The sequence below is a fragment of the Caretta caretta genome, chromosome 4 (genome assembly GCF_965140235.1).
Source record: "Caretta caretta isolate rCarCar2 chromosome 4, rCarCar1.hap1, whole genome shotgun sequence".
Lineage (NCBI taxonomy): Eukaryota > Metazoa > Chordata > Testudines > Cheloniidae > Caretta > Caretta caretta.
Genome location: NC_134209.1, coordinates 30077260 through 30099150, shown reverse-complemented (window position 1 = coordinate 30099150; position 21891 = coordinate 30077260). Strand labels below are relative to the sequence as shown.

General features: G+C 43.5%; 1 protein-coding gene and 1 long non-coding RNA gene across 7 annotated transcripts in view; one reads left to right on the top strand and one right to left on the bottom strand.

Annotated features, from left to right (window-relative positions):
- Positions 1-21891, bottom strand: part of AFF1 (ALF transcription elongation factor 1) — a 169114-nt gene that overhangs the window by 138149 nt on the left and 9074 nt on the right. For all 5 annotated transcript variants that reach the window (XM_048848174.2, XM_048848176.2, XM_075127501.1 and 2 more), the window contains exon 2: positions 18462-18524. In XM_048848174.2, the coding sequence (XP_048704131.1) occupies positions 18462-18496 (35 nt within the window). In that variant the 5' untranslated portion in view covers positions 18497-18524. The remainder of the gene's footprint in view (positions 1-18461; positions 18525-21891) is intronic.
- LOC125635880 (uncharacterized) lies at positions 111-20505 on the top strand. Of its 2 annotated transcripts, none has more exons than XR_007356407.2 (5): positions 111-240; positions 1999-2123; positions 10377-10455; positions 11778-11957; positions 20259-20505. It is a non-coding gene; the product is annotated as an uncharacterized LOC125635880 (long non-coding RNA). The 2 variants fall into 2 exon arrangements; XR_007356408.2 differs by lacking the exon at positions 20259-20505 and adding an exon at positions 17037-17265.

Here is a 21891-nt window from a genome sequence, read left to right as displayed (position 1 = left end):
CAAGAAAACTGAAGGATTGGATAAGAAGAAAACAAGCCCGGGTCACTAGCCTATCACGGATGAAACACCCATTTGTTTTCTTTGCCAGAGACTCCACCTGCATGCTCATAAATGGGTCGGTGCCAGATCCCCAAAATGACTTACAAACACAACAGCAAGAACACAGGGTTCCCTGCTGCTTAGCACTCTAGACATAATGAGTGTGTTTCATGGGATGAGGAGGAAGAAGGCAGAGCAAAGGTATATTTACTAAAGAGGAGGAGGAGGGGAAGGTACTGTATAACATGAATTCCTCACTGCCACTTAAGTTTTTTGAAAGCTAGCAACAAGAGAAAGGCTTTATTCTGAGCATGATATTGTTCACACAGTCAACTTTTTAAAGCAAAAATATAACCAGTCCAGAGAGACATTGTTAATGTAAGTTATTTAAAAACTGGATACATAATATAAGTTGCAGGGGCCAATACATGGGATCCCAGAATTAGAGAAAAATCGTTTTCTCTTTTGTATTAAGACAAAATATAGATTTTTCTTTTGGGCCTCAGTGTTGCATAGAGCACAATGCTGTATTGGAGACCTTGAGGCGTGTACTCGTTCATAAAAAAGCAGCACCTGCCCTTTGCTCTGGGTGCTTCTTGACATGTTTTAAAACAATTATAAAAATAGTCTACTCCAGTAATTCCTTCAACCAATAATTAACACACATAATCCAGCAGTCACAAATATATTTAAGATCCTTACAATCTCCTACAGCAGAGCGTGCATACACAAACACTCCTCTCTAACATAACAAAACTATTGGTATTTATGTATTTCCAATATTAAACATCAACAAAAATAAAGAGTGCTTTGAAAGACTGAGCTGCTACTGAGAAAGTTTTATTTATACAGCATCTTAGAAAAACAGGAAATTCACCATTTGTAACAAAAACTATATATAAAAATATTTAGAACAGGACATAATTGGAAATGGATGACTTAAAATATTATAGCAGAAATACCAGCAATAGCTATTGTTAAAGGACACTTAGTAGTTTCCATTCTACCCCATTCTCGGTTGCATATAAAACTTTCAGGCAGAAATAATTTTCTACTCCTGGTTAAAAGTGAAATAATTTTTTTGGAAAGTCAGAGCCAAAAAAATATATATATATTGCACATTGCAGAAGAGGTAGTTGATATACATTATACATAAATAAGGGCCTAAATGTTAAAAAGTGAGCAGGTTTCAGAGGAACAGCCGTGTTAGTCTGTATTCGCAAAAAGAAAAGGAGTACTTGTGGCACCTTAGAGACTAACCAATTTATTTGAGCATGAGCTTTCGTGAGCCACAGCTCACTTCATCAGATGTGTACCGTGGAAACTGCAGCAGACTTTATATACACACAGAGAATATGAAACAATACCTCCTCCCACCCCACTGTCCTGCTGGTAATAGCTTATCTAAAGTGATCAACAGGTGGGCCATTTCCAGCACAAATCCAGGTTTTCTCACCCTCCACCCCCCCACACAAATTCACTCTCCTGCTGGTGCTAGCCCATCCAAAGTGACAACTCTTTACATAATCAAGTCGGGCTATTTCCTGCATAGATCCAGGTTTTCTCACTTCCCCCCCCACCCCCATACACACACAAACTCACTCTCCTGCTGGTAATAGCTCATCTAAACTGACCACTCTCCAAGTTTAAATCCAAGTTAAACCAGAATATCTGGGGGGGGTCGGGGGGTAGGAAAAAACAAGAGGAAACAGGCTACCTTGCATAATGACTTAGTCACTCCCAGTCTCTATTTAAGCCTAAATTAATGGTATCCAATTTGCAAATGAATTCCAATTCAGCAGTTTCTCGCTGGAGTCTGGATTTGAAGTTTTTTTGTTTTAAGATAGCGACCTTCATGTCTGTGATTGCGTGACCAGAGAGATTGAAGTGTTCTCCGACTGGTTTATGAATGTTAGAATTCTTGACATCTGATTTGTGTCCATTTATTCTTTTACGTAGAGACTGTCCAGTTTGACCAATGTACATGGCAGAGGGGCATTGCTGGCACATGATGGCATAAAGAACCTACATACATGCTAAAAAGTTTGCCACAGAGGTCACCCCACCTCCAATTCTGGGTTCTGGTAAGTGTCAGTTCTTCCAAACCTTACCTAAGGATTGCACCCCTCCTTGGACAGAAGGTCCTGACTGATTCTTGGATTAGAAAGAAAGCTCTGAGTCAGTTTAAACTCAGGCTATTTAACCAAAAGTCCTTTCTTTGTCTCTCAGTCTCTGGAGAATCCAGTTTGAACAAGCATATGGCAGTCTACTCAGGTGGTGGTACTTTTCTGGAGATTGCAACCTGAACATATTAGCCTAATCACTCCACAGGAGCCTTAGTTCTAGGGGGAGCTGTGGTTACCCTCCCCCATGGAATTACGTACTATCACTGGGCCACAACGGTACAAAACCTTAATGCAGAAAGAGCTCTTTCCAAGATACCGCAAGAAATTGCCACACAACCGAGAAGAAAGTTGACAACTGGTTACGAAATTAGCCTTCATTGAAAAGCTGCATTTAAGTTTTTCTGGGGAAGACTTAGTTTTGGTTTGACCGAAGTCTTGCCCTTTGTGCATAGGCCCAGTACACACATTTACAGAGGGGATTTGTGTGGGATTTTGTTTTTAAACTAAGCTTATAAGAGGTATGGTTAAGAATGCTGTGTTGTATATTCAAGTATGGCTAACTTGCTTGACACTCCTGAGGGAATTCTGTACTAAAAAATAAAGATTCTGCAAGTTTTGTTAATAAATAAATGTAGGGGCTTCAGTATGGCAGAGGGGAGCACAGATCACTGGCTGCATGGAGAAGGGAGATCATCCTGCAGTCTCCCCAACCGCGGGACACAGACTTGGCAGCGAGGCTGCACCTGCCCCTCCCCACAGAAGCACCAGGTGTGGACAGGCAGGCTCAGCCCAGCAGGATCCAAATGTGGAAACACTTAGTGTGGGAGGATCCAGGTGTGGGGTGAGAGGGCTGTGTGGGGGGCAATCTGGGTGCAGGCAGCTCAGTGTGGGGTTCCAGGTGCAGGGGCAATGGGAGTCTGAAAGCAGGGTCCAGATGAAGATGGTTGAGGCTCAGCAGGGAGGGTCCAGATGCAGTGGGTGGGGCTCGGTAGGCAGGGGTCCGCAGGGGGGGTGAGAGGGCTGGGTGCAGGTGGAGGGGGGAGGACTTGGTAGTCGTCCAGAGGCAGGGGGTGGGGTTTGGCAGGGTAGGGGTTCAGTGGGGCAGATGCACAAGGGTTGGGTTGACATTGGAGCAGCTCCCCATACAGTGATTCCTACCCCGACAGCTGAGGAATGATGGGGGCAGGAAGTGGGGTGGGCTGCAGAGCTGGGGAGGTGTCTGGGGGTAGGTCTAACCTGGCCCTGGCTGCTCCATGCAGGGGAAGTGCACTCTTCCCCCTAGCAGCTGAGCCTGGAACAGGGTAGGAGCCACTGGCCAGAGCATGGGGCTGGGGAGAGCTGGGTGAAGGGGGGCTCCAGATGCAGGGAGTGAGGCTTGGCAGAAGGGTCTGGGTATGGATGCACGGGGGTTGGGTGGATCTGACTGAGCACTGGCGGGGGAGTCCCCAGCCCCGTCCCTTCTCCCTGCAGCGATTTACCTCTCTGTTTCTTCCCCAGCTTCAGAGCCATGAAGGCCAACAACTAATGTGATGGTTAGGCACATGTTTCACCATACTTAGTCATTTACAGCACTTTATTTGCTCAAAGCATTGTAGACACATTAACTACTTAACCCCACACAATTCCCCAGTGAGGTAAGTAGTATTAGGCTACATCTACACTACAGACCTTACAGCAGTACAGCTGCACTGCTATAATGTCTCCTGTGTAACTGGTCTATGCTAGCGGGAGAGAAATCTCCCGTCAGCAGAACTAAACCACCCCCAATGAGTGGCGGAAGCTATTTTGGCAGGAGAGGAGTAGGGAAACTAAGGCTATGTCTACACTGGAGCATTTGTCGGTGAAACTTCTGTCGGTCGGGGGTGTGGGGGGGGGTTTCACACCCCGACTGACAAAAGCGCTAGTATAGACATAGCCTTAGTTTTCCTATTTCTAAAATGGGGATGTGGTAGAAAGGCAAGGTACATTGCCCAAGGCCACATAATAAGTCAGTTTAGCAGAGCCAGTGTCAGGTCTCCGGACCCCGGTGCAGAATCCTCCACATTGCCTTATTCAACTTCAAGACTTTCCAAATACACCCAGCCTTGGCCGTCAATACAATTATTTCCATTAGGGCAACAAAAGAAACCCCACATCCACGTTCAAGTTTACCCATCGCTCCTCCCCCACCAATTCATCCGTCTCGCTTGAGAAAAGATGTGGAGGACAAAAAAATTTGGAATTTGAGAACAGAAATTGCTTAACCAGTGAAAGGAACTTTTGTTTTTAAATATAACCCAAAAATGCTGATAATCAAACACACCATTATCGTAATTTAGAACGCAGTAATGCCAAAAGTATGGTAGGGTTTTTCCAAAGATATGCTCTGCCCTCAGGGCTTACAGTTACAGATAACACCTGAGATCTTCAACATGAAAAGAAATTGGGGGTGGAAATCTATCATTTTCAGTTTACTTGCACATTTGAAAGCTGTGTGTGTACGTTCAGTTTCATCTCTTTGCATGCATCTTTTTTGCAGATAAAAGAATTTTTTTTAAAAGGAAATGTGATAGGCTGGGGTAGGTGTAGATTTCAAGTTGGTGGTTTACGTTTAATGATTTAGGATCTTTTGTATTTATTTTTATAGCATTTCAGTTCACGTTTAGGATTGTCACAATATCATTAAATAAAAATGAACTGTTAGTATCAGTCAAAATTTACCAACCAGCTGGATTTTTCGTCACTGCAGCCTGCAAATCTTGTTACAAAAATCTGAAAATTGTCTTGGGCTTTCTCTCCCATGCTAAAAAACCCAAATAATTTTCCAGTAGCCTAGTTGTAAGATATAGCCCTCAAATGATTATGAAATAGGACTTCTAATTGCAAGCAAAGGATTTCTGCTAATACCCAGAGAAGCTATGCAAACCTTTGTTTTCTGGCTAATTAAAGGCTATAGGGAATCCTTTATTGCATTCTTTTGTAGTGGCTTCCATCCAAGGGTTACTAAAAGCTTTACTCCTGAATTAAGTCCCACTACCTGTTGGGAAGTTAGTGAAGTATCCCCATTTTACAAATGGGTAAAACTGTGGCACAAAGTTGTTAAGCAAGTAGACGAACGTCTGTCACACAGCTATTTTGTGGCAGTGTTGGGATTAGAACATGCCAGGTTACAACTCCAACTACTTTAAACACAAAACCATCCTTCTCCTCAAGGAAGCAAACAGTGGCTCAACATGACTTCTAAGACAAGCAGGAACAACCCAGCCAGCTTTAATTAAAAGCCAGATCTCCTACTTAAACAAAGGACCAGAGACCATTTATTTTCCAGTACATACGTGGGGGTGTGTACCAAACATTTGGGGGGGGGGAGGGAGGGGAGATTTTGAGAGAATACCACTAAATTATGTGATCAGCTTCCTTTCCTTCAGATCTATTTCAAATCTGCTCAAGAGAGGCCCAGGACTGGAAGAACATGGGTGATTCAGGTCTGATTGAACGAATACGGGCAAAGCCATATAGGTCATTCTTCACAATACCCGGCTACTCTGCCCCTAGTTGAAACCAGCTCTATTATTTCCCCTTGTTTAACGAGCACTCACATTGACTCAAATATATATTTTTTAAAATTCTAGGCAAACCTGTAGGCTGACAAGCAGCACCGTTCTCCATAGACATGTGGCATCATAAAGAATTAAGATATAATTTTCTTCCAATCTTAAGTAATGTATGTGCCTTTTCTGCATATTGATATGCATACACTAACATTCTTTGATATCAAGGCATTTAAAGTTCTGTACAATGAAACATGCTATGTTGAGTTGTACTTATAGATTTGAAGGACAGCAACGCTGCATACTATATAAAATGCTTAAATATTTGAAAAGGAATTTATATTTTTGTAACTTGAATCAGGCATTGTATTTCATAGAATCATAGGGTTAGAAGCGACTGCAAGGGTCATATAGTCTAACCCCCTGCCGAGATGGTCATCTAGTCTAACCCCCTCTAGCAATCGATGGCCAAAATGTTAATATAACAAACGGACATATTGTGATCAATTTTAAACACTGTTAAATCCTTTTTATTTATCAGTTAATTTCAAGAACACTCATCAGCAACTAAAAAAATACTACCAGATTTCTTTTATACTTCACTGAATTCTTCTCCTGGAAAGAAAATATAAATAAATGTCTGACATACTGATGTAATTAGGTAAAGAAAATTTGTTGTTTATGTTTTCATTCTCCAGGCCACATGAGTGAGCACTTCCATGTTGGAAACAATTTGCATAATGGAAACAGAGCAGGGAAGAGACCAGTGGGAATCACCCTCTTTCCTGGCTATAAACATCCAATAACATCCAACCAAGCAATGCACATTTCCTCTTAAAAATTATTTATTCTTTACCATCCCTGCACATAAAAGCTTACGGTCTGAAAAGTCAAGTGCCATACAAAAGGTGAGGGGAGAAGAATACATATACCGTAGGTGGGGCTGGTGACCAGTCACTTCCCATTATAAGACTCTCTTTTCAATTGCTTATAAAACTTGATCAAACTTTAACTATGTCCCATGTTTGCCTCAGGCTTATTTTTTAAAAGTTTTTCAGCCCAAAGAGTTCAGACATTCTTGGGAACAAACGTAGGAAAAAATAAGTTCTACCTATGTTAAAAATTCTGGTGACCTCTTTGTGAAGGTCTACTGCACCCATGCTCTGGAGCAAGACATTAAAATTTGGCGGGGGGGGGGGGGTTGGCCTTTGTGTCACGGATATGTCTTTTGCCATCCCTATGAAAATCCACCCAAATTTGGCCAAGTTATATGCCTTGGAAAAATTGCCATCTGCTCAGTAGAGTCTTGCTGGATTTTTAGTAGCTAGGTTCTCTTTCATAGCTAAGTAGATTCTGTCTGCACTAGGCATGCTTTAGCCCTTGACTGAGCTTTGGGCTGCTATGGGCTGTGCTAGGTTAAGGCACTGAAACCGAAAGCCGGGAGGCTCTCTCTCTTCTACTCTTGGCCCAGGCAGGAGGAAGCTTCCTGCTTCAAATGCAGAGGAGACAAGAACCAGACCTGGGAGACTGTGACTCAAGAATTTCTTGATGCCAACTGGCAAAACGGAGAGCGGGGAGGGGGCTACTGGAATCTCATGAGTTTGGTGTGTATATTCTAGTTCACCAAAGAATGGCATGTGGTCTCAAAAAGAAGCAGTGTCACACTGGACATCAATATCATTGTGAAATGTACATACAGATATCGAGTAAGGAGTTACATACATATTCTGAATATATGTTCTTAAGAGTCTTTGTATCAAGGTGCTGATCACCAGCAAAGGTGAAAAGCAGGTTTTGTGTCAGACAGATGTTTATTCATCTGTTTACATGTAAATTGTCTCCTTCACAATGGGCTTATCACAAGTCTGAGCTGAATGCAAATGAAGGATCCTCAGAACTTCACATGCAACCTAACAGGAAGAGAAAAACAGCAGGGGAGAGAACCTTATCTGGAAGTGCACTTCAAAGGGTTGGGAGGCAGACAAGACACCCAGGCACTCTTCACAGAGGAAGTAAAAGCACAGTGGTTTTGCTTCATGAAAAAAGCATCTCAGCCAGGCTTGGCTAAAAACACTGGGGAGAACTTCGGTGAGATGAAACTTCTTTAGATGGGAGGTTAACCTGTTAGTTAAGTTTAGTATCTAGAAAGCATGTTATGATTTTGTTTTGTATGTAACCATTTGTTTCCAATATTCTCTCTTACTATCACTTAAGTGACCTCTCGAGGTCCCTTCCAGTCCTACGATTCTATGAAATCTCTATTATTATTTAATAATAAACTTATCCTTGTTTCACTATAAATATAGCTCAGTGCTGTGGCGTTAAGCTAAGTGCTGATCGTGAGCTGAATCTTACAAGCCGGTGTTTTCTGTTCCTTTGGGAACAGTGGGCCTGGTAATTCTGTGAGTGTCCAGTGGATAAGGGGCTGGACACTTCAGGGAAGGCTCTGAGGACTCGGGAGGGGGGAGGGGGGGGGTTGATGTGTGCCTGAAAGTAAACCCTAGGGAGGCCTAGAGGGACTGCTTGTGCTGCCAGAGGCTGTTTTCAGGGAGTTGATCCACAGCAGGCACAGACGAGGGTGCCCCACACTAAGAGCAATTGGTGAAGTTCCTCGCAACCCTGGGGAGCGTCACAGGACAGGGGAGGGTGTATATTAAAACAAGGGCCCTGGAGAGGGGGAAACTAGGACTGGGGAGCCAGAAACAGACACCTGACAGCAGCGTGTATGCCAAAGACTAAGAACCAAAGAGGAGGAAGGAAGGGGGTGGGAGAAGACAAACCTGACAAGGAGACAAGGTGCAAGGGGAGAACCACGAGTATCTGGTTGAAGAGACTGGGACAAGGAGCTGTGAGATCAGAGGAAAGTAACTAGATGATGAGCCCAAGGAGGGAGACTGGAAGCCACTGTGGACAGAGAAGATAAGTGTGAGGAGGGGGACAGAGAAACAAACTGGGCAAGAAGCAGGGGAAAGGAGAACTGGGACTGACAGGGCAAGGAGACTGGGAGGAGAAGATTGAAAGGGATGCAGCAGAAGAGGTCAAGCTAAGGAGGGAGGAGGAATGGGTACAACAGCCTGAGCCCACCAGAGGACATTCCCCTCCAGAGTCTAGAATGGAACCAATGATTTCTGAGTTTGTCATTCCTCTACTGTTGGCAAGTATGCGAGAAACCCACTGACAAACAGTCTCTCTCATCCCCCTCTGGTGCTGGGCCACACAGAGGATGACAACCTACTACTGCTATCAGTTACTCCAACAGCACAAGTGACAGATGTCTGTGTGGTAGATCTTAAGATTCCAACTCTGATGAAGACCCAGGTTGGTGTCAATATAAAGCCATATAATTTGATTTCTGTTTTTGCTTTCTCCTTATAAAAAGCTAGGAAATTATGCATAAAAAATTATGTTAAAAGAACACTATTCAGTACACAAGTCAAGCACTCAAAAGTTAGGAAATGCCCCAATGAAGGTTGGCTGTGCAACCTTAATTTAGCCTCTTTGTGTGTTTGCATTATGATACAGCCTTTAATTACATGATTATGCACTATTTTTCCACAGGATGTCTGCCTCATTCAGTGCACAAGATGGACCTGCTATAGGGATGAATCACAGCTGTTTAGGAAAGAAGGCTATTATCTGTAAGACACCTGCCTAATTTTTGCATAAGTTGGAAGGTGTGTGATGAACAAGGCAGGGAATGGCAGGAAAAAAAAACAACTAGTGTCGTGTTGAACACTGCCCTTGAAAACTGGGTTCTATCCCTGCCTCTGCTACAGAAATCCTGTGAGATGCAGGGCAAGTCCCTTAAACTCAACTTTTTACAAGTGGTCCCTATTTGTGTTCTCCACTCTTTCTGGGTGCCTGATTTGACACACTAGGGTCTGATTTGCAAGAGTGCTGAACACTTACAGATGGAAAAGAAGTCAATAGGATCAGTGCTTTGAACATATAAACTGCTAAACAATGCTAAGTACTCTGAAAAATCAGGTCCTAGTTGTCTCAAAATTGAGACATGGCATCCAAAATTAGTAGAAACTTTTGACCTTCATCTCTCTGCCTCTGCTCTTCATCTGTAAAATAAGGATAATAGCACCACTCCTTCACCTCACAGGCGTATTGTGAAAATGAGTTACTGTTTGTGAAGTACTCAGATAGTATAACAATGAGCCGCACAGAAGAGCCCATGAAACAATTATTAATTCTGTCTTCAGAGCAGGGTTTGAATCACACGCAGTAAATAAGGCATGGGGCCACACACTGAACAATGAGGAGAACACAAAATATTGAACAGTTGCTCATTAAGTGAGCACCATCCACCCTGTGCACTGAATGAGGCAGCGTTCTGTGGAAAAGATATATGATCACATAGCTAAGAGACTGCGTCAGAGTGGATACAAATCATTTTTTTAATTGAAATCAGATTTAAATATGTTTTTAAAATTTTATTTAAATGATTGTTTCTTTTTTAAAAATAAGCCTGTTTAAATTTAAATCTGAATTTAATACAAAATATTTTAAGCCCAAAATATAAAATTGTATTTAATATTTAATTATATAATTATAATTTAGTTGTAAACATGCATGTTTTTATATAAGAAGTTTATGTATTCAAAACATTTCAGGTTCTTTTATTTAATACAAATGATTTTTATATGCTGTTGTGTATTTAATTAAATTCCAGTTATCATCAGGAAGACCAAAACACAATTGGAGTTGCAGCCAACAAGGGATGTGAAGGGTAACAAGAAGGGTTTCTACAGGTATGTGAGCAACAAGTATGTAAGCAACAAGAAGGTGGTCAGGAAAAGTGTGGGACTCTTACTGAACGGGGAGGCAACCTACTGACAGACTATGTGGAAAAAGCTGAAGTCCTCAATGCTTTTTTTGCCTGGGTCTTCACTGACTTATAAGGAGAGGCTGAGGGAACTGGTCTTATTTAGTCTGCAGAAGAGAAGAGTGAGGGGGAATTTGATAGCTGCTTTCAACTACCTGAAGGGGGGTTCCAAAGAGGATGGAGATAGGCTGTTCTCAGTGGTGGAGGATGACAGAAGAAGGAGCAATGGTCTCAAGTTGCAATGGGGGAGGTCTAGGTTGGATATTAGGAAAAACTATTTCACTAGGAGGGTGGTGAAGCACTGGAATGGGTTACCTAGAGAGGTCGTAGAATCTCCATCCTTAGAGGTTTTTAACGGCTTGACAAAGCCCTGGCTGGGATGATTTAGTTGGGGTTGGTCCTGCTTTGAGCAGGGGGTTGGACTAGATGGCATCGTGAGGTCTCTTCCAACCCGTCTTCTATGATCCTGAAGCAGCTTGACTCAAATCATGAGCAAAAAGTTAATTAGCTAGTAAAGAAGAAATACATCATTCACCATTTCCTAACATACTAAAAGTGTACAATTAATACAAATCTGAAATTATTATCCTAGATAATTGCTTAAATAAATGTATATAGGTAGCAAAAAGATCTACCAAATTGTGTAAAGGTGCTATTTAGTTGTCCAACTGAGACAGACTCTTGGTCAGAGACTTCTACACCCTTCAGGGACTAATGCACAGCACCCGGCATTTGCAGTGACGATCAAGCAGTGTCTTCAAAACAGGAAGGTTTATTGATACTCAGTTGGAATGTAGCACCGGAAGTCCTTCGGTTAGCATAGAGACAAAGGTTAAATCGTTCATTCTGGTCAAACCAGAGCAATTCACCAGCCAAGCTGGAGCGAACCTTTCATTTTCAGGGTCTGAGTTTCTCTCCCCTTTCTTCGTCAGTTCCCAGGTGAGAGCTCCCGCTTCTTCCAGAGTCCACATTTATTCCCCCACTTTAAACCTCCCAGTCCCCTTCATTCTCGAGCTGGGGTCTCTGTTCAGCTTCCCTGCTGAGAGGTGGGGAAATCTTCCCCCTCTCTGGGTTGTTAGCAATGTTTCAATGTCCTTCCACCATCTTCTGAGATTTTCCACTGATACGGGTCCACCTTGGCCAGTCCTTTATTAATGACCCATTTCATCCCCACAGACAGCTAGGTGAGACAAACCTATGTCTTCTTAGCCTGCCGTAAGACCAAACAATCCTTTTCCTCCCTACCAGGTAGCCAAGCAAAGTATAGGGGAAACTGAGGCATACATATACATCACAAAAAATATTATGAAAAATTCCCACATTGCCACCGACACATGGAAGAGGCATAGAGGGTACTGCAGCACCCAGGCATGTGTGGGAGGCCCCAGAGACAAGAGACGCACCCCCTTCCCGAAGACCGAGTGCAAGGTAAAAGTATTGTCCACTTTGCATGGGGCAGGGGAGTGCTGGGGAACTAGATCAGAGCTGGGGTGAGGACTTGGAGCAGAATTGGGTGGAGCTGGGGAGCTGGAGCAGAGCTAGGAAAATGGTGGGGCTCAACTGGAGATGTGTGGGAGAATCGTGAAAGGGGGCCCTAACTTATTCTTGCACCAGGGCCCTTTACACCTTGTTACACCACTGGTCAGATTGTTTAAATTTAAAAGCATCCACTCATTAAGGAAAGAAGAGAGAAAGAGACTCCAACCCATGTCCCTAGTTAGATGAAGGAGTGTCATCCATTTTATTAAATACTCATGAAGTGCATAGGTAACCTTTTGATAACACATTCACAGTAAGAGAATATTTGTTTATACACAGAAAAAGTAGGTCAAAAACATGCACTTACCAATTTTTCCAAACATTGCATTATACTTAAGGATTAATAATGTAATGGGTTAAAAAGAAAAAACCACACACACCACCATTTACCCACACCCTCACTCTCACTTCTACAGAGTCAGTGCTGTCTTAATTAAAAGGTCTTTTCCCAGCTCTGTTTACAAGAATTGCCACCGTTTACCACCACTGGCGATTCCTTTTCACTCTGAGGTGAAAAGGGTCAGACACATTATGTTTGTGTTTCCAAGTAGCTGAAGCAGACATGCAGTAGCCTTTTTTATTTGCCAAGGGGTTCTTGGCACCAGGTCAGCGAATGACCTTTTCAAAGGAATGAGTGAGCCTTCCATATGCATCCAATATTATGCCAAGCTGCACTCCTCAAAACCACCAATAATTTCTCAGCAAAATGGGGTCTCACCCTGTATTTCCCTCAGTGGCATCGCCAAGCAACCCATCACACTGCCTCCTGCTTTCACTCAGAGGCCGATTCTTTCTTAACTAAATTAATATTTTTCTGATGCTGAAGCACAAACCCCACACAATTAGAATCCAAAGTACTGTCTGTGGCTTGCTGCTCCTGTGTGCCCAGTCAGGGGACATGAAATTCAGGACTTAAGCAGTGATCCCGACATGCTGAAATGAAGGCCCATTTTATCATTTTACATCTTCTCTTTACAGTAGATTCAGCCCTTTAATCACAATACTGGGATCCTTCCAGAGTCCTCTCAGTGCTTCTCCTTTCAAACAACAAAGAGACAATTACACACTACTAAGTTGCTAGGTAAGGTCATATTCCCCACGCCACAGGTTTTACAGCTAGCAGGAGGCACACGCCCTTACGTTGCTATTGTAAGCGTGGGAAGGAGGGTAGGAAGCCACAGCACCTTACACTAGATAGCATCCCAGGTACAGAAAATAAGGGCTTGTCTACACTGGCACTTTACAGCCTGCCACTTTCTCGCTCAGGGTGTGGAAAAACACCCCCCCCCCCCGAGCGCTGCAAGTTCCAGCGCTGTAAAGCGCCAGTGGAGAGAGAGCCCCATTCCCCTGGTGGAGTGGGGTGTTTTTATGGCGCTGGGATGGCTCTCTCCCAGCGCTGTCTCGTGCCGTGACTACACAGCCGCGGCAAAGCGTTGCTGCGGCAGCACTGTAACGTTGCTAGTGAAGACATGCCCTCAGTCTGTAAACCCCACAGTCCTGCTTCCTCAAGGTAGAGCTGCAAAGCCAGCAACGCACTGAAACCCAAGAGTGCAAGGAGACATGAAAAGCCAGTTTAACTAGGTAAATAAGGCTGTGGATTAGAGCGACAAGGTGGGTGAGGTAATATCTTTCATTGGATCGACTTCTATTGGAGAGAGAAAAGTTTTTGAGCTTTCAAAGAGTTATTCAGAGCTGGGAAACAGGAGGGATGTAGGTCTGTAGTGTGCCCAGCCTCAAAATGTCACAATGAAAAATACCAGGTGAAACAGATTGTTTATCTTAAGTAGTTAACATATATTTTAAGCCACCTTTCAATGTGAAGCGACCCCTCCCGTCACGGGGGTGGGGTGGGGTGGAGTAAGAGGGGACAGCCGGGGGGGGGGAGGGGGAGAGGGAGTTGTTAGTGCGTTATAGATTGCTGTAATAAACCATAAATGCCGTGTCTCTATTCAGTCCATTATTTTTAGCATCTAGCAAAATTATGAATTTAAGCTCCCAGGCTTGTCTTTTGAAAGTATTGTGTGGGTTTCCTTGAAGATGAGGAGGGATAGGGCAGATACAGAGTGATCATTTTGTGAAAAGTGTTCACCCATAGGTGATATGGTGTTTTTGTCTTTTATCATTTTCCTGTGGAAGTTCATTCATTCCTCCACAAACTCTGAAACATTAAAAACCTCCCTCAAAACACCATCCTTACCACCATGGATGTCACTTCCCTATAAGGCATGGGTGGCCAAAGCCCGGCTTGTGAGCCATATGTGGCTCTTTTACAGTTAAAGTGTGTCTCATAGAGACCCCCATGCCCTGCTCCCCATTCTCTGCCTACCAGACTGGGTGGGGGAAAGCTCGGGGCTTCTCCCGGCAGCTGGGTGGTGGGGCTTCAGCCCCATGGGGTATGCATGCCAGGGCTTGGGGCTCCTGTGGGGCTGAAGCTCTGAGGATCCCCTTGCTGTGGGGCTGAAGTTCCAAGCGCCAGCAGGTGCTCCCGGCTCTCGAACTTCTGAAGATTATCATATGCGGCTCAGAGGGTCTGTAAGTTTGGCCACCCCTTCTGTACACCAACATCCCTCACAATGACAGCATAGCTGCCTGCCTCAAATATTTACAAGACAATGGACCACCCGCAGATATCCACCCCAAATACATCGCCAAACTCATCCATTTCATCCTCATATATAACAAATTTTACATTCAACAACAAAGACTTTGTCCAAACCATGGGAGCAGCCATGGGTAGTAGGACGGCTCCCAATAAGACAATCTCTTCATGGGCCACAGTGAAGAATTTCTGGACAAATGCACCACAAAACCAATGATATACCTGAGATACATCCGTGGTCTTTTCATCCTCTGCACAGATGACAAACTTTAACCACCACCACCCGTTGTCCATTAAACTCTCTCTCAAACACTCCCATACTAGTACCAACTGCCTGGACCCCATGATCAGCTACAAGAATGAAAGTCTACAGACAGCCATGTATAAGAGAAATTTACGGCCCACCACAGCAACCTTCATAGACCCAGTAACCACCCAAATACACCAAGAAATCTGTATCTACAGCCAGGCACTCAGATACCACAGAATGTGTTCAGATGAGATACACCTTAACACACTCAAAACTGCCTTCAAAAAACAATGACACTCGACTTCTCTAGTGGATCGCATTATGAGAGAACCTGCTTCAATACAGAAATAAAACCCCCTCCGACCACACACCCTAAATTGTCACCTACCAGCCCAAACTGGAACCCAAAAAGAGTATCAAACAACCACAACCCATACTCAATGGGGACCCAGTCCTCAAAAAAAAAAAAAAATCTTTCCTGATCCCCCTCTTCCTTCAAACAACCCCCACAATCTCTCCAAACTCATCATCAGAAGCAAGCTCTGCCAGAACAGATGCAAAACCTGCAAACACATCTCCATTTGAACAATGATCAACACGTCCCCACAACACACCTTTCAAGATCCCGGGGTCCTACACATCCCTGTTCCAACATGTGGCATATCTCAACCAGTGCACCAAATGCCCTGACAACAACTATGTGGGTGAAACCAGACAATCACTATGCTCTCCAGTGAACTCACTAAGGAAAATGATAAAAAGACAGAAACACCCTGTCACCTATGCATGTACACTTTTCACAAAGCGATCACTCTATATCTCACCTAGCCAAACTCATTCCCAAAGGAAACCTGCAGAATACTTTCAAAAGATGAGCCTGGGTGTTTAAGTTCATAACTTTGCTCGACACTAAGCATCATGGACTGAATAGAGACATAAGAACATAAGAGTGGCCAAACTGGGTCAGACCAAAGGTCCATCCAGCCCAGTGTCCTGTCTACCAACAGTGGCCAATGCCAGGCGCCCCAGAGGGAATGAACCTAACAGGTAATGATCAAGTGAGCTCTCTCCTGTCATCCATCTCCACCCTCTGACAAACAGAGGCTAGAGACATCATTTCTTACCCATCCTGGCTAATAGCCATTAATGGACTTAGCCTCCATGGATTTATCCAGTTCTCTTTTAAACCCTGTTATAGTCCTAGCCTTCACAACCTCCTCAGGCAAGGAGTTCCACAGGTTGACTGTGCGCTGAGTGAAGAAGAACTTCCTTTTATTTGTTTTAAACCTGCTACCCATTAATTTCATTTGGTGGCCCCTAGTTCCTATATTATGGGAACAAGTAAATAACTTTTCCTTATTCACTTTCTCCACACCACTCATGATTTTATATACCTCTATCATATCCTCCCTTAGTCTCCTTTTTTCCAAGCTGAAAAGTCCTCGCCTCTTTAATCTCTCCTCATATGGGACCCGTTCCAAACCCCTATTGTTTTAGTTGCCCTTTTCTGAACCTTTTCTCATGCCAGTTTTTTCTTTTTTGAGATGAGGGGACCACACCTGTATGCAATATTCAAGATGTGGGCGCACCATGGATTTATATAAGGGCAATAACATATTCTCCGTCTTATTCTGGAATGGTCCCTTGAAATGTGTGTTAAATACTTATGCTAAACAATCTGTTGCAACTTCTAATTAACTGTGACACACTGATTTCCCAAACCTGAAGAAGAGCTCTGTGAAGTTCTAAAGCTGGTCTCTCTTCCACCAATGGAAGTTGGTCCAATAAAAGATACTACCTCACCCACCTTGTCTCTCTCTCTCTCTCTAATATCCTGGAACCAACATGGCTACAACGAAGGCTGTGGATTGTGAGTGATAGCAATACTGCTGGCCAATGGTGGGAAGGAAGCTGGGTGAGGTGGAGAAGATATGTATGGCCCTGATTCAGCAAAGCACTTTGGAATGGGTTTAGCTTTAAGCACATACTTAAAAGTTCCACCACTTGGCTGAACTGGGGCCTGTGACAACAACATCTCTGCCATAGCGCATGTCTGTCGGCTAATCCACGAGTAGCACTGTATAAATGTTAATCAGATGTCCTTGCCTGCCCCGCACAGGTGGAGGACAACTCTAGACCTGGTAGTGGAAAACAGGGACATTGAGAATCGTCCTGAAAGGGGAAAATATAAGTGAAGTACTATTTTGACTGTAGTAACAGAGTTTATGAATGCACACAGTTGTTTAAAAGTGTTCTGCAGATGTTAAAAATAAAAGATATTCCTGAGCAAGAGGGATGTGGAGGGGTATAGCCAATCACTGGTTCAATATTTCAATGAAAAGAAACAGCTTTTAAAAAAAGACCCATGCCCGCCCATGAACCAGACTATCTCGCAGGCTGCACCCCACTGGCTCTTTGCAGCCATCGTCAGGAATTCCTATCGCATCGCTTGGTGTTACCTCACTCTCATTCATAGGGGGTCCGAATACTTTAAAGATGTTCCACAAGCAATATATGCACTTTCCTAAATGGTTACAATTAACTTAGAGAGGTTTAGATACCTTGTTGGCTTTGGCAGAGATGTATGCAGGATAGTGATCGAATAAATCCCCACCATTTTTTTTATTTGTCCATGCTGTTATACATTGTATCCAGACATGGATATCTGAATACAAAGAGGACGTTTCTTGCATATCTATGCCATTTTAATGAAAAAAATTAATAAAGCTAGATTAATTTTAGATAAGAGGTTAAGGGAGGGCTTAGTAATTAGGGAGCTGGCCTGGATTCAATTTCCTGCTCCACCATCAGCTTCCTGTGACACTTTGGGCTGCGTGCCTGAGCTTGCCATCTGTAAAATGGGGATATCAGCACTTCTCTACCTCACAGAGGGGTTGGGAGGATAAATGTATGAAAGGTGATCAGATACTACCGTGATGGGGGCCATCTAAATACCTTAGACAAATGGATACATTTTGTTTGCTAAAGTGATCCTAAACACATCTTCCCCCTGCCTCCTGCTCCTCCAAGGGATACGCTCAGCACCTGCAGGATTCAGTCCTCAGGTCAGAACAGCCCTTGAGCTCTCCCTCCATATGCATGAGTGAGACAGGGTAGAAGCAATGCATTTTAATGGCACAATCAACCTCATGCAGATAATTGTTTGAAAAAGGGTGCAGCAAGTTCTCTCAGTTACCCTGGGGAAGGGATCAAACCACTGTATGTGTTTTACGATAGGGCCCCACCCCACTTACCAAACCTGCAGAACTTGTGGCCACTGTTCTTTGGTGCTGCTGGATAAGTCTTTCCCCTCACTGAGAGTGGGTGTCAAATTCTTTATTTTACATTGCACTTATATGGCAGAAAGTTACAGTAATCTCTGGCTTTTACAAAAAACAGCAGATTGTTTTGTTTTAAATCGGTTTCCCCCCTCACAACCAGTCTCAAAATGAATGAAGAGAGGTTAAATCTGAACCTATCTGAAAATTAGTTTAAAAAGTAAAAGAGAAGAGTGTGCCCAGTGTTACATTGGGTTAATTCCTACCCATTGGTGCTGCTTGGTGTGTCCGTGGACGCCATTACGACACTTCAGTGTAGATCAGCTCATCTGGAAGAGAAAAGGAGACATGAATACACAAGTTAAAAATATCCAGGTATTTTCCCTTTTGTAAGACACAGCACATGATATTCAGCCTGATCCTAGGTGCCACCTAAGCTTTGCTTAAGCAATAATATGGACCAATGGGATCACTTTTCTCCCATACAGTTGCTCCCAGTAGATGGTCATATAGGGCAGGACAGGAGGCTGGGTGTGTAATCTCCAGAAAAAGGCTCTCTTTCTAGTACCATCCTGCCTGAAATCTCTTGTTAATTTGAAGCAGAAATTATCCAGGGAGGAAACAGACATTTACATTTGTGTGTGTATTTCTGCCTTTCAGCTTTGGCTGTCAGAGGTGTCTGATCCATCAGACAGCTCCTTTGATAGCCTGTTTTCTAAAGCCATGCTGTAACTGAGCAAAATGCAGGTACCCCTACAAAAATAATGCTCTCTGATCATCATCTATGAATGAAGACAAAAAGCAAAACCAAAACACATGCATGGCATTTTTCAGCAGCTCTCCCCCTCAAACCTGCAGGGCAGTCTGAGCTATCATCCTGAATGACATGTATTAGCAAGGCAAATACTCTACAGAATAGATGGTTTGCCTGAGGCAGCAAATCATTAGCAGTATTGCCAAGCCCAAAATGTTCAAAAATCATGAGTCAGGCTCACCAAAAATCATGATATTGGCTTTAAAACCATGATATTATGTAAAAATATTAGATTTGGGGTTCTTTTTATTTGACATCTGCTTTTGAAGCCTTTAGGGCGCACTCGGGTCACATTTTGGAGCTTTCTCCACAGCTACACAGGTAGAAATTTACTTTTTCTGTAAGAATGAAAGCTGAAATGGTCATATACCCACTTGTCTCCATGAGCTGCGGCTTTAAGGAAAACAATAATTATGAGACTCATGACAAAATCAGGACAGTTGGCTACACTGCATTAGGACGATAGCTATGCATTAGTAAAATTTTGACACTTTGCTCAGTGATTTACACTACGCAGAGAAAGAAAAGTTCTCTGCCTCAAGAAGTTTACAATCTAAGAACCTGATAATGAACACAGAGCTTAGTCCTGTAAGTTGTCCCATTGGTCTGAACTCCACTAGTTTGAACTGTTGGCTTCAAAGGGACTTCTCACAGTGGTAAGGTTTCAGAGTAGCAGCTGTGTTAGTCTGTATCCGCAAAAAGAAAAGGAGGACTTGTGGCACCTTAGAGATACTCCTTAGAGATCACCTGCAGAATTAGGTCCTAAATGTCTAGGAGCAACACAAAACATTCAGTAGTTGTTTGCGTTGCGTGGCACTGTGAGCAGATATTTGCCAAACAGAAATCCCTAGAACTAGCACCTAGTTTGCCATTATCCGATGTCACTACTCATGCTGGACTCTTAAGCATTTCAAGGCCCAGAGACATCTACATTGGAGTCACATGAGCACTTGCTTGAAGCATACAATGCTGTATTTTCCAGCTGGGGGTGTGACCCATGGAAGCACCAGATTGGTCCAGGGAGAGACATAGGAAAAGAGCATCTGGGTGGTGAGGGGAGGGAGAGAAGCTGCATGACCCTTGATACCCCCACACCTTTACTGCAAATATGTCCTATAAATGCGGCTAAAGCAAAGGGAAGCTCTTTGAAAGTTACCATGGTCTCCTCTCCTCCAGCTGTGGTACCTAACTGCACTGGATTACAGGCTCAAGCAGTAGCTTACCAGCCTGAACTTCTCTTTGTTCCCAGGACACTCAAGTTCAACCTCAAAAGCATGCACACCACAGCCACATGGGGCGAAGGAACAAAATGATACCAATGGACTCTCCACTCAGAGTATCACGTAACCCTCTGGTGAATGGAAGAAACAAAAAAATATACAGCAAAATAGAATAAAATAAAAGGTACAGTAAAAAGGAAAGAAAGAAAGAGCAGTGAGGAGAACAGGGAAGATAGACAGAAAAGAGAACACAGATACCAAGTCCCATCACAGTTACAATGAGGGAGAGATGTGCATTGAAATGGGTGGCTGTAACAAAAGACTGCTATTCACAGCCAATTGGGTTTCAGGTACCAGGTATCACTCCACCCTCTTGCGCACTATAAAAATGAGGTCAATTTTAAAAAAAAAATTAGTTGGATCTGCCATCTCCAAAGTCTTCCCTGTGCTCAAGTCCATGCAAATGCATGGAGCCTATTTTATTACAAAGCTTGTGGCAACTACCACAATAATCACCTTGATTCCTCCCTCAGATCTACTCCAGTTTCTCAGGGCAGGTCTATGCTTAAAATGCTGCACTGGGGCAGCTGCACCAGGGCAGCTGCACTGCCGCTGTTGTGCTTAAATGAAGATGTTCCCGCGCCGATGGGAGACCTCCCGTCGGGGTAGTTAATCCACCTCTGCAAGAAGCAGTAGCTATGTCGACAGGTGAAGCTCTCTCGCCAACATATGCTGCCTACACCAGGGCTTAGGTTGGTATAACTATGCCATTCACACCCCGTAAGCAACTTAGTTATACTGATGCAAGTGTGTAGCATAGACCTGGCCCCAGTGGAATAGGTTCCACAAACGTTTAACAACAGTAATTGGTTTAGAAGAAGTTTCAGGTGGCTTTTTCACAAATGGCTTTCATTAAGAGCTGAGAAGTGCTCCACAACAAACTGATTTTGAATAAGACCAAAGTGAAATTAAGGATAGAAAATAGGGTCTGGATTAGTGTAAGTACAAAACCCACAACAACCCAGGGGTACCAGGAGAAGGGAGAGAAAAACACACGTTGGAAATAAATTCTGGCAGGAAAACAAGCACTGAAATGGTTAACACTCAGACCAGACCCTTTATCTGCAGCATCCCACCTTACTGAGAGCATAACACAGATTTATGGCCCGAGGACAGGCTGCAGGAGCATTATGCGAAACAGTGGGAGCTCAGCTCAGCCAACTGAAATTAAAAGAAGTGGATGAGTTGGTAACTGGATAAAGAGGCTGACCTCTAGGTCATCAGTTTCATTCCAGGCCAGTCCACTACCATTAGAAAGTTTTTCAGTCTTCAGTGCACTATATCAAGCAAGTTTGGTGGGCTCAGAATAACCTATGACAGCATCTGTCAGATCACTGCCACCAAAACAAAACTTTCAGTTGAAAAGACTCAGGACTAGATATGCATGGAGACGACACTATCAAAACATTTCGACAGGTTTCAGAGGAACAGCCTGTGTTAGTCTGTATTCGCAAAAAGAAAAGGAGTACTTGTAGCACCTTAGAGACTAACCAATTTATTTGAGCATGAGCTTTCGTGAGCCACAGCTCACTTCATCAGATGTATACCGTGGAAACTGCAGCAGACTTTATATACACACAGAGAATATGAAACAATACCTCC